At 39.4% G+C, this 13,532-nt stretch overlaps 1 protein-coding gene across 6 annotated transcripts in view; it reads left to right on the top strand.

Moving 5' to 3' along the window:
* The first annotated feature begins 227 nt into the window (after window positions 1-227).
* Window positions 228-13,532, top strand: part of col2a1b (collagen, type II, alpha 1b) — a 44,964-nt gene continuing 31,659 nt past the window's right edge. Inside the window, exons 1-9 of one of the 6 annotated variants that reach the window (XM_058791233.1) lie at window positions 228-577; window positions 937-1,033; window positions 3,439-3,645; window positions 6,343-6,359; window positions 6,632-6,664; window positions 7,154-7,186; window positions 7,292-7,345; window positions 7,953-8,054; window positions 8,463-8,540. In XM_058791233.1, coding sequence (XP_058647216.1) covers window positions 572-577; window positions 937-1,033; window positions 3,439-3,645; window positions 6,343-6,359; window positions 6,632-6,664; window positions 7,154-7,186; window positions 7,292-7,345; window positions 7,953-8,054; window positions 8,463-8,540 — 627 coding nt within the window. In that variant the 5' untranslated portion in view covers window positions 228-571. The other 5 variants (XM_058791234.1, XM_058791235.1, XM_058791236.1 and 2 more) reach the window with 5 other exon arrangements.

The raw sequence follows: 13,532 nt of genomic DNA on the forward strand, positions 1-13,532 counted from the left end.
CTATAACATTATTATTCTCTTTAATACATTTGCAGCTATGCCTTTACAGTACAGATCTGACTGTACATCATTATAGATCCCCGCATAGCAGGGTTTTCTTTCAGAATGACCGTAACGCGTAGATCGTGAATAATTGCACTTGAAATGCTGTTTTCTTGGCAGAGGTTTATTGGGCTTCTGTTTCTGAGCTGCACGTGAAAGAAGGGCTCTTAAAGAATGGGTGCGAGAGGAGAGAGCAGGGCAAAGGTTCTCCGATTTCAGCTTCATGGGGGGTAAAGGGGTGGACTTTTATTTCCGAATGCACGCTCTCCATTCAGAGCTGCATGGACTCAAACTCGCGGCCCCTGGATCAGTCTGCAGGAGTCTCCAGCTTCATCGCCCACCATTCTGGACTAAATGCTTCATGCCCGTCACTAGGAGAAAACACTAAACCCAAGCGCTTTCTCTTCTGCTCCTGAAACGCCGCATGTCTGCAGTTTAGACATGATCCTGTCGGCGGATTCTAGGACTTTACTGCTATTTGTGGCAACACTAGTCGCATTTTTGGCCGTTGTCAAATGCCAAGAGGAGGATGACCGTGAGTTTGCCCACCATTTTCTCATTTTACGCTCAAAAGTTTCAGAAACGTTTCGTTTTAACGCACTTCAATGCTTTCAGACTTTTTAAATCTCTTTAAACGCCGATGGTTGCGTATATAGCGTAAATAGTAATGAAAGACAATACTTCGCGCTCTGCCAGGTTGAAAGTCGCGGAGCAAAGGTATTGGAAAATATATGTGTATTTGAAAAGACAGTGCCTTTATTAGAAAACAAAGAAAATGAGCCAAAGCAAATAAATACTTTCTATTATAAGTATAAAAAGAAAGAAAGAAAGAAAGAATGAAAGAAATGAGAGGAAATCGAAAATCAACACATTTCTAATGCTTTATTTATTTAGTCTAGGGCATTTCTAAAGTGGATTCATAGCGCCTGGTCAGAATGTGTTTATATTGAAGAGAAAAGACTAACCAACAGCACTAAGCAGCAGTCTGAAGGTATTTATGGTATTTCATCCATCAGGACACCTGCGGGACATTCCTAAAGCCTTCACACACACACACACACACAGAGCGCTGATTTATTTGTTGTCTCTGATTGTTTTATTTTATCATTGTTTTATTGATTGATTGCTGGCTGAAGGCCTCCTGATGGCCTGGAGGCTCAGCTGGTCAGGCCTGTAAAAGAGTGCATTCCTCTGCTGTCAGGGGCCACCGGGGCGAATCCAGGCTTGCTCCAACGGCAGATGCTCCAAACACCTTCGAATTATGAGAATTTTGAGCTGGAGGGATTCAGAAAGCACTGCTTTTCTATTGGGCTCATCCAGGGCGCTGACTGATTGTGAAGGGTTCAGAGGTGTATCAGTAGTTGAAGTCAGCAGCGGTGGGCCTTCGCCAGAGTTACTGTTCCATACGGTTAAAGTGCTTCCATCTGTTTTCTAAATTACCCAGGGGCTACGATAGTCCGGGGAAAGCAGGAAAGACTGTCTGGCGAAAAGCTATTGGAAAAACATGAAAAGGACAGAGGCAGCTATTATAATTCAGCAAGCCACATTCCTTTGACGATATTTTGGAAATGTAGAAGTAATAAGCTCACCAGTAAACAAGTTAGAAGATATTTCACAGCGAGTTTTAAAAATGGCAGTAAAAATAACAGTAAAATATATTTGAAAAGAAGCAATTAGGCAGGGGAGAGAGAGGGGGAGACTGAAAAGAAACTGGGCAAAAGCTAACAATCGGGTTATTGTAGCAGAGAGGCGTATGAGTGTTTCCTTAGAGCTCCCCGTAGGGTCACGGATCGGCTCGTCTGGGTCATTTGTGAACCCATCAGTCATGGCATCATTTTACGTGCTGCAGAGGCGTCCGCACTGGCCTAGGGACGTTCCAGCTTGCATACATTAACCTACACAGAAGTTGAAAAGAGAAAAAGGAAAGACACGATCTGAAACCAGAGAGCTCCCCTCACCTGTGTCCAATTTGGAGTTTTCCTCCATTTTCCATTTCAAAAAAGAAAAAGAGCTCATGGTTGTGTTCCTGTAGCTCAGACAGTAGAGCAGCGGATTTAGAAACAGAATGCAAGGAAGACCGATGAAGACTTTTGTGAGGAAGGCCTGGAGCGTGTGTGTGTGTGTGTGTGAGTGTGAGTGTGTGTGTGTGTGTGTGTGTGTGTGTGTGTGTGTGTGTGTGTGTGTGTGTGTGTGTGTGTGTGTGTGTGCGTGTGTGTGTGTGTGTGTGTGTGTGTGTGTGTGTGTGTGTGTGTGTGTGTGTGTGAGTTTGTGTGTGTGTGTGTGTGTGAGTTTGTGTGTGTGTGTGTGTGTGTGTGTGTGTGTGTGTGTGTGTGTGTGTGTGTGTGTGTGTGTGTGTGTGTGTGTGTGTGTGTGTGTGTGTGTGTGTGTGTGTGTGTGTGTGTGTGTGTGTGTGTGTGTGTGTGTGTGTGTGTGTGTGTGTGTGTGTGTGTGTGTGTGTGTGTGTGTGTGTGTGTGTGTGTGTGTGTGTGAGTTTGTGTGTGTGTGTGTGTGTGTGTGTGTGTGTGTGTGTGAGTGAAAGCTGTCCGTTCTCTGCTCTCTCTGGCGTGTTTGAACTGGCAGTGTACAGACACACACTTCCTGAGCCCTGTGTTTAGATTAGCCAAAAGCATGTGAATTGCTCAGTCTTTACTTTTCAGAAAGGCGTCATTCATCGCCATATGGGGTCTGTAGGAATTTACAGAAAATAAACAGGCCTGTGAGGTAAACAAACACAGTGCTTATTTGATTACCCTCAATCTCTCTGCACTGCCCCATTTTTCTAAAACTGCCTGTGAATTCATGAGCTCCAGTGACCTGCTACTGACTGAAAGAAAAGTCACTTGAGTATATAATGTGCTGTGAGTTTAAACAGATTCAGGCTTTTATTTACAAAGTGGGTTTGTGTGGTATCAGCAATTGGGGCAGGTTGTGTGTTTTAAACTGTCTGAGGGCAGAAGTAAATCAGGCCAATGTTGTGAGATTTGAACTGCACTTGGAAATGATTGTTAATTAGCTGGATTCATTGATATCAGTTTTATGCTGCCATCTTGTGGTGTGCGTTTGAATGAGCGTGACAATGCTGTAAACGTTTGACAGCAAAGACAAAAACACCGATCAGGAGGTTCCTGTGCACTGAAAATCAAAAACAATGCACTTTTTAATGCTTTCTACTGTATGCATTTCACTAATATGATTTACCTGATCATGTTACACTAATCGTAAAGCTTCTATGGTTTGGGATCTCAAATCCAAAACATGGATTTAATGGCCTTTTAATGTTATTGGTATGTTTCACCTGAAGCGCTGTGCTTTAACTCTTCACCCACTCACCCAGCCACCTCCTGCTTCTTCCTCCTCCTCCTCCTCCTCCTCTTCCTCTGCTCATGCTCCTCACAGAAGACCCAGGCAGCTGCACGCAGGACGGCCTGTTCTATAGGGACAAGGACGTGTGGAAACCAGAGCCGTGTCGCATCTGCGTTTGCGACACCGGTGCGGTCCTGTGCGATGAAATCGTCTGCGAGGAGCTGAAAGACTGTCCCAAACCCGAGATCCCGTTTGGGGAGTGCTGTCCAGTCTGTGCCGCTGACCAGCCTTCCTCCCCTGGTCGTAATTTATTTATCTCTCACTTTTATAAATAAATTACAGTTGTATTCATATTTGTTTGATGGTTTTGGGTTTGTTTGTTTTTAAAAAGCACCTTAACAATTTATGGATGCTTTTTAAAAAAAACTAACCCAAAACAACCTGACAAACAATTTGAAATGAGAAAAGACTAACCCCAGTGAGACGCAGTGTTGGCTTTGTCTGGAATGGATATCACTGGCGGCAGGAGTGTGATGGACACATATGGGAATCATTTAGAGAGAGCTTCACTTCAACAGACATGGTATAGAGTTTCATCTCTGACTTATTCATGGAAGGAGCATATTTTGAGTGGTTTCTCTTGGTCACCTTTACAAACGTTCCTCTTTTCTTTATAAAGAAAGGAAACAACCAAACAAGTCTGGCATGGGGCTGTGTTTGACTCCATCTGCCTTTAGTCGTGTTAGCAGACAGACCTGGGGCCGGTTGTGTAAGCTTAGCCTCTATGTTAAGCTGTGATTATAATGGTAAAAAACCTGGTAATTGGTTATTACAGCAAATAACTGTAATGGTAACTATAATCTAACCTAACATTTAATGTCATTTTACAGTAGAATACTGTTAAATTTACAGTTTTTCAAAGTGTAAACGAACAAGTCGTTCTATAAGGGAAAACCATTAATTGACATTATACCACAATTCCCTGAGTGATAGTTCACATTAGACAGTGTTTCACTGAAATAATTATTTTTTCTTCTTAGTTTTTTTTCTTTTTTTTCTGCACATTAGGGTTTTGTGTTACATCTAATGTTGTTAAATTAATGTTTATTACATTGTTTGAATGTCATGTGTTTTACCATGGTGTTTTGTATTTGTGCTTATGACAGACAATTACAAAACTGTAACCTTTACTGTAAACTTCACAGATTATTTATTTATTTTAATGTTTACATTTTTACAGTCCCTGTTGGAAAAACCAGCATTTGCTGGTTAGATATGTTTTGAAGCATGGCTGCTGGTCATGAGCTGGTTTAAGTTGTTCAAGTGCTGGTCCTGAGCAAGAGCTAGTTGCTTAGGAGGACCAGCTTAGGACCAGCACATGACCAGCTGAGAACCATTTAAACCAGCAGACGGCCAGCTAAGGACCAGCTTAAACCAACTCAAACCAGCAGCCATTCTTCAAAACATACCTAAACAGCATATGCTGTTTTTTTTCAACAGGAGTGTAGTTAATGAGTCTTATTTTCTGGATTCAAATTAGACCAATCCAAGTTTTCATGTAACTTAAAAAAGTTATGAACAGTTTAGAAGAAGAAAAAAATGGGTGACTAACTTGTGAGACTAGTCTAAGCATTTTATGCAACCGGTCAATGGGCTGTTTCCTGAACGCATCATAGCTTATGGAGATCATGGAGACCATTGGTGCATGTGAGAAACCACAGCTCTGATCTTGTCTCTGAATACACAATCTGGTGATTTGAATAAGCCTCAGCCTCCCGCCGCTGACATCTGCTTCAGATCAAAGCCCTGCTGCAGAGTTTCTCAGTGTTTGCTATCATGTCCCGCGGTCAGATGTGAACGGCACACAGGTCTCTGTCTGTCACGTTGGTGGCAGGTTGTAGCTTGCCCTCAGTTCATGTATAGGTAAACTGTGATCTTTTCTAATTATGTCTCTAACTCTCAAGCATTGTAATGCCATATTTATAATGTCAAACCTGACATTATGACCTGTTTAAAGGCCCCCTGGTGCCGGGGTTTTGACCCTTTCGGCTGAGATAGAGGTCTGTGTGTTATTCTGGCTCTGCCTAGTCAGAATATACAGCTCTGACATATTTTAGATCTATTATGACATGCACGAGTGTGAACGACAACAGGCCACCAACGCCTTTAAAATAACAGTACATTTACGCTGAAGCATTAACTGTTGTTAGGTGTTCCTGGAGGGCCAGAGTTTAGCTCCAGCCCTAATTAGACACACCTGAACCAACTAATCAAGGACTTCAGACTCGCTAGATCTTCCAGGCCGGTGTGTTGGAGCTAAACTCTGCAGGACGTCGACCCTCCAGGAGTCAGGATTGAACAACCCTGTTTTATTTAGCAGGTCCTCTGCTTCTAACTAAACATTAACGGCCCAAAGAATTGAACATAACCTTTTACTGTTAAGTAAAAGTAAATAGTACATGTGATGTTTTGCTCTTGGTTTGTGTCAGATTCACAACAGCTGAAATGTAAGCAATAGCATTATAATTAGAACAGTCCAAAAATCATGTAAACGGTTTCAAAAACACCCTGAGAGACTTGTTTTAATCAGTTCTCAGTAACTTATTAGTAATTTGCGGAAACAATCATTCTTGCTAAAAAGCCATAGATTGGTGCACATGTCTGAACGTGTGTCGCTTGTAAAGATAGTGGGCAGAAGTCTCACCACATATGATGCCTGTGGGAAACATTGAAATGAGCAGGTTTTATTCAAGCAAAAACGATGAAATCATTAGATTCATAATCATAATTAAGTGCCTGAATGCATGCAGCTGAAGCTCTGAGAGTGTGCTGCAGTTAAACGTCTTCAAGACTAGAATCTGAACGGGAATCTGAAATAAATGCAGTGGATATGACCTGTGAATAATTTTTGTTCTGCCAACTAAGTGGAGCTTAGGTTTGCTTTTATATGATGCTCTTTTAACACTGTTTTTATCTTTCATGCCGTGATAATAACAGGCTTGCCAGGTGCTAAGGTGAGTCTGTGTTTAATGTCTGTTTGAAAGTGTTGTAGGTTATGATTATGTCTCAGGTTCATCCTGTCTAGAGATGCTGTGTTTGGTCTGAAATGTTAGATCATGTGTATGATGTAGAAATCAATCTCTTAAGCCACGCTGTCTGTGTAATCTTGTGTTTTCAAGTTTAATCTGAATGCCACTGAAGGTGTGACAGCACTTAATTTCTTGCTTTTTAAAAGAAATATTTTCTCTAATGTGGCTAATATCATCGTTTCCCCATTGTGCAACAGGGACAAAAGGGGGAACCAGGAGACATAACAGATGTAAGCTTCAGACTTTTATCATTGATGTGTGTGTGTGTGTGTGTGTGTGTGTGTGTGTGTGTGTGTACCTACTTAACCATATTTTGGGGACAAATTTGTATCTTGGAATTTTGTACAAATTTTCTATGGGGATGTCCTCATTTGTAAAACTGGTATAAAATAAAGGAAAACAAAGTTTTTTTTTTTTTTTTTTAAATTGCAAAAATGCTGAAAGTTTTCTGTTATGGGTTGGATTAGGGTTAGGTTATAAAATGTATAACTATCTGTATGTAAACACAAGGTGTGTGTGCTGTCAGTGGATTTACGGTTGAGGTGTGTGTCAGCTACTTCACTCTGAAACTACTGCCATGATCCGTCAACACGGCACTAATGAACTCTGCCAGATTTCTGAGTGGATTCTGTAGTTTTTTATCTTCTTCTCATGTTTGTTTGAGATGGTAGAGCCTCTCCCAGTAATTAACACTGACGCTCTGTTGATTTTTCCCCCAGGTTGTGGGACCGAGGGGACCGGCCGGTCCTATGGTATGAATACTTCTGGCATTCTTGGGATTCTCTGGGTTTGCTTTAGCAGTGGTATTGCAGCATGCTCAGAAACACACTGTTTGCTTTCTCTCCTTCACCAAACAGGGACCCCCAGGAGAACAAGGGCTGCGAGGAGACAGAGGAGAGAAGGGGGAGAAGGTGGGCTTCACTTCCTCCCAGACTTCTGTTGAGCTTTAGGCTGCTCTTGTGATTTTCTCTGGACTGACAAATACCAGAGCTGTGCACACAGACTAGAAGACATTTTATAAGAGAGAGTAACATATTTGTTATTATTATTATTTTCATGAATTAAAATTTGATTTTGATTGCTTCCATTGTCCTCATTTCTAAGTAGTTTTGGATAAAAGCGTCTGCTAAATGACTAAATGTAAATGAATTAGTCTCCAGATCACAGTCTCTGTTGTGCTGAAGACAGTCCATGCTCCTGCTATAAGTTTGCTTTGAGCTGTAAATGAGGTTAATAGAGCTTTTCCATTTGAATTTCTAAATATATTGCAAATATGGTGAAAAGTGGACCACTTTACCAGAAATCACCTTTTATTACAGCCCTAAAAATAGCACAACACAACGGCGTCCTTTGACAGGCTATTGAGCTAATGGGCTGCGGCTGCATTATCATTGTTGTTTTAGCACTGGCTGTGCAGTTTTACTCTGCAGCTGTGTGGCAGTGACAAACACAAACTACACTGTGGGTGAAATCTGTTTTTTGAAGTCATTCATTGCATTTCTCCATCTCCGTCTTTAGGGAAGTCCAGGGCCCCGTGGTAGAGATGGTGAGCCGGGGACCCCTGGAAACCCCGGGCCTCCTGGACCGCCTGGGCCAAATGGACCTCCAGGCCTCGGTGGAGTGAGTATTTGTGAGATTTATAGACACAGTCAGTCTCCAAGTAAGACCTAAACACCAAATCAGATGATACTCACTTGCTGAAATGCAGTGAAATACGCTGCCAGCTGATAGTGTCAGGTGAGAGAGATGCCTCATGTCCTTTACCTGCATTCATCAGAGACTCAGACAGCAGTGAGAGCGGAGGTCAGTGCTTTTCAATCTGTGGCTTCCAGGTGCACCACACAAAACACCTGACCTCCACCGCTGCTTCTGCTGTATATTAATCACCCTCTGTTAATGATGGATGCAGGGCTCGAGCAGACAGCAACCCACATGTGTGCATCTGTGTATTTTAGGAATATGTGGACTTGTGGATTGTGTTTACGTTTTACATTTTGATGATGCTGAACGATTTTGCTCTTCTCCAAGAACTTTGCTGCTCAGATGGCTGGTGGATTTGATGACAAAGCTGGAGGAGCACAGATGGGAGTGATGCAAGGACCAATGGTGAGCGTCACACCTGACCGCTTGCAATGGCATCGCTCGATAATCATGGCATTTTTCTATTTAAGTTTGTACTGCATAGAGCTGGCCTCATGTTTTGCTTAATTGGTAATTCATAGTGTAAATGTCTGACTCTAATTCATCTTGTTCTCATTTTCTTTAGCAGTACACACTAAGGGTTAGTGTTAAGTTTCAGTACTCATTACCATTGCAATTCTCAATATAACTTTTGATACCAAAGATGAGAAAAAAATATGAGATTGAACACTTTTAAACTGTTCAGCTGCATTTAAATTGTAGTTAATTATACAATTTAATTTAAAAAGTACATTTTAAAATAATTTCAAATTAATGATAAATTAAAACAATTGGGTGTGTAGTCTGATCATTTTCATCTAACTAGTCAGCAGTGAATGAGAACAATGAAACCCATTATAAGCATTATAAGCAAAAAAGTGGCATCAGTGTCTAAGAGTGTGTTTAGTATCTGAATGTTTCCAGACAGCAGTGAGTGATACTTAGAATATTGGCTGGTTATTAGTACTTATATAAAGCACATATTAATGCTTTATTCTGCGTAGTCATATTCTAGATCCCTTAACCCACCCCATACCTCAACTTAACAACTACCTTACTAACTATTAATAAGCAACACATTAGGAGTTTATTGAGGCAAAAGTCATAGTTATTAGTTAGTTAATAGTGAGAATTGGTCACTAAACTACAGTGTGACCTTGATTATTATTGTTGACATCATAGATCTAATCAGCTGCATTCACACTGATGCACAGATCTGTCTGGGTCATACTCTATCAGATATTTCTTCCCATTTGTTTGCAGTCCCTTGAAACATCACTGTCTGTATTTACTTACATTCATTTATTATCCTAAAAGCATTTTGAGATTTGCATTTAACCACTTCAGACAGCATAAATGATGCATTTGTGAGGCATTTGGAATGAAAAACACTCAAACACCTCACAAGCGCAGCACCGAGCAGAAGCCTTGATCTTCTACAAATCATATCCTGTGCAATGAAGCCTGCAATTGCTCTAATAATTCACTTCGACCTCTCCGAACTATATGGCTATTTGTTATAACTGTTAAATAATATATATATATATTTTAATATGTGTGTGGAATTGGCAGAAAGCAGATGAGTTGAAACATGAGTTGTAAAATTAAACATGAATAATTTCTGAAATTCTTAAAAACTGTTTCAGAATTGCTGAATTTATAATTTCCCCCCCCCCACACTGTAGTGCTGTGTGAGATTCTAAGCCATTTGGCTCAAAATTTAAAGGGGTCATATGATGTTGCTAAAAAGAACATTATTTTGTGTATTTGGTGTAATGCAATGTGTTTATGCGGTTCGAGGTTCAAAAAATACATTATTTTCCACATACTGTACATTATTGTTGCTCCTCTATGCTCCGCCTTTCTGAAACGCGCCGATTTTTACAAAGCTCATCGTTCTGAGAAGCGAGATGTGCTCTGATTGGCCAGCTGTCCAGTGCGTTGTGATTGGCCGAATACCTCGAGCATGAGACGGAAATGTTATGCCCCTTACCATGCTGTGATGCCGTGTCCTGGCGCAACGAGACTAAAACAATAAAACCCATTATAAACGAGGCATTTGTTGCATCCAGTGTGGACATAATTACTGATTATAATGACTTATACTGTATTTTTACGCATTGCGCCACGCCGCCTAAACATAACACCATGTCTACTCTACACTGCTCAAAACTCGCGTTTATAGTCAGTAGCAAATTCTTTAAATATCAAAAGGTACTTACAGGCTGTGAGTCAGAAGCACCAGACTGTCCTTGCAAAGTTGGAATTGCCCCACTTTATAGTGTTCACAGCCATTCATAGTGTTCACATTGTAGGCTACTCTCTTCCAGGTTCAGGAAGCAGTCCTCCGTAAAATGCGCTGCACACACTCAATTATTTGCGTTGTACTGTTCTGGAACAGTGTTGTAAATATAACATAGGGGTGGGCGATATGGCAAAAATATAATATCACAATATTTTTAAGAAAAATCACGATTCACGATTTTATCACGATTCTTTGTCATGTTGGTTTTACTATTTTGCAAGTTGTCTGAGCATTACAGCCAAACTAATTTCCCTATTATAAAGACAAAACCTAATAATATTAAAATGTTAAAAAATAATGGCAGATATTTAGGCCAAAGTGGGCGAAGCTAAAAATCTTTGTCATTATTTTATCTTTGTTATTAAAAAATGAGAACAAAGATACACATTACAAATACACATACTCTACATATAAAACAGTGTTTTATTTTCAGGTACAATAGGTGTATTTAGCAGGAGCATTCGAGAAATTGAATCAACAAAAATAAAAATAAAACACTATATAGATTGATTCCTATTAAATCAACTGTATTAACGTTTTTCAGTCAAGAGTAGTGAGTGATTTTTCTCTTTGTGTTTTGGTGTTTTATTAACATTGAAGGAATAGTTAACCCTAAAATAAAAAGTTTTATATTTATACCACATTTACACACTCAAAAGTTTATTTAAACCTGAATGAGTTTCTTCTGCTGAACATAAATGCTATTTTGAGGAACATGGAAAACCAAACAGTTGCTGGTCCCCAGTGACTTATTCCATAGTATTTCTTTTTCCTTCTATCAAAAGTCAATGTGGACCAGATACTATTTGGTTACCCACATTCTTCAAAATATCTTCTTTTGTGTTCAGCACAAGAAAAAAAATAATACAGGTTTGGGACAACATGCGAGTTAGTAAATAATGACAGAAATTAAATTTTAAGGTGAACTATCCCTTTAATGACAGTCGGCAGCATGTTCAGTACTGCTGCCCCTTTAAGACCTGCACGCGTCTAATATACAGAGGCACGCATCCGTTTCTCTCAGCTGTTTACTTACTCATTTTAGACATAAGCAACGGAGTCTATACATAAACCTTGTGTGTTTTGACAGTATTAGTGCACAAGATAACTTAGTTCAGTAATCAGGCGCTTTTTGACAGGCTTTAGCACGCGCACTTCGGGTGTACGGGCTCAGAAAAAGCGCGCGTCAGACTGACGCGTGAATAAAACATTTAACCGGCAAGGCTTTAAAGCAGATCCGAATAATGTACAGTATATTGAGACGGAGGAATAAGAACTGCAGCTGATAGAATGTGCGCTGTAGCACGATACTACCATATTTCTTCAAAAGCAGATCGTGGAGACATTTTTATCTTCCACGATCAAAAATCGTCATATCGCACACCCAGGCCCGGCGCCAGGATGTTATAGCTGGGGGTGCATTTCTATCCCATGGGGGGGGCGCCACTTCTTATATGCGCAATGACAAAACAGACACGGGTGCCTGCACACATAAAAAAGTTAATAGTTTTTTTAAATAAATTTTTAAAGATTTGTTTTACACGTTTGCTGCATGAATTAAAAATAACTTTTATAAAAGTGCATTTTTTGAGAAGAAAAAAAAAAAAAAAAAAAGGTAGGCTAAGGCCAAGTCACATTTTATTATTACATTCATGAATAGCCTAATGTAAAATGCTGGTAAATGAAGCTAAATGTTTACTTGCATTATAAATACAGATAAACATTTCTAAAAGCTTTTTTAGTTGTTCTCACTTGATGATAAATCCTTTAAATTTAACGGTATTCAGAAAACTAATGAAAAATAGTAGGCTATAAGCAGCTAGTTAAACTAATCCTTTAAATTTTAAGGTATTCAGGACAGAGCAACATAAATATCAGAAAATATACGCAGCTATACAATTAAAGGACAAAGTTTTACATATGCCATTATAATTTGTGTTTTATTTTTTAATTGTATACAATTATAAAATAAAACGCAAATTATAATCGGGCCTGTTTTAGGCTTTTACATTTTTTTAAAAATATTTTAGATGGTGTCACGTGATGAAAAAAATGACTCGCCATGTCCTCATTGTATGTGCCTTTAGAGAAAAATGCATCTTTACGGATTACATAATTAAAGGGTTTTTACTTTCGATTTGAATTATTTCATTTTAAAATGGTAATTTAAAGCTTTCTATAGATATATTTATCATATCTGTGAGTCAGTTTCGGTGAAGCGCTCCTGTTCAAGACCGGCAGAAAGCGCATCCTCTGTTTTCCTATTTTGTTGATATTGTGAATTCACACAAATAAAAGTAGACCCTTTAAAGTTCCGAATGATGTATTTATCTTACCATAATGAGCAAAAATTACGGTGTAGGACTGTTTTAAGTTCTACTGTAAGAAAAAAAATGCAAGTGATCGTGCTGGCGCCTCCATGTCCTGCAGAGCGCGCTTCAGCTTACACTCTCCACACAAACTGATGGATATGAGTCTAACAGCGCACATTTATATAGATTAAACATTTAAACTAACATTGCGATATGCTTGAACTGTTTTATATCTAAAGATTTTATTTTAGGCAAGTCGTGATGATTTGATGAGGCTAAATTAATCAAACACAGGCTGATTAACTCACTGCTGCCACTGGCTGCTTGGTCCTTGCTTAAAATGCATTTAACGAACAAAAAAATGCTCCATTCGTTTTTCTAAATTAACTTTATGGAAAAAAAATAAAAATAAATAAATAAAATAAAATTAAAAACTTTTCCATTTAATACAAAACTGAACTATTTTAATAACAGTAGCTAGTCTGTTTTGGGAGAAGGGGAAGACGGGCTCAGGTAATTCTGATAAGTGCGTACCCTCGGAAGAAATCCTGCAGGCGCCCCTGATTGCAGTAATATAACTAAAATTTTTACAAGAGTTTGTTACCATTTTAAAGCACGACATGAACTACGGTGAGACTTTAATCTTTGCAACTTTAGGGATCTTATCTATGCACAAACAGCTTATAATACTCCAAAGAAAACATGAAATCGCATCATATGACCCCTTTAAAACAGCGTCCCACTCTACCTGTACTGACCCTATTGACTCATTGAGCCTAAATATGTGTTCACTCTGCCAAT

Source organism: Onychostoma macrolepis, chromosome 11 (assembly GCF_012432095.1).
Source record: "Onychostoma macrolepis isolate SWU-2019 chromosome 11, ASM1243209v1, whole genome shotgun sequence".
Taxonomy (NCBI): Eukaryota; Metazoa; Chordata; class Actinopteri; order Cypriniformes; family Cyprinidae; genus Onychostoma; species Onychostoma macrolepis.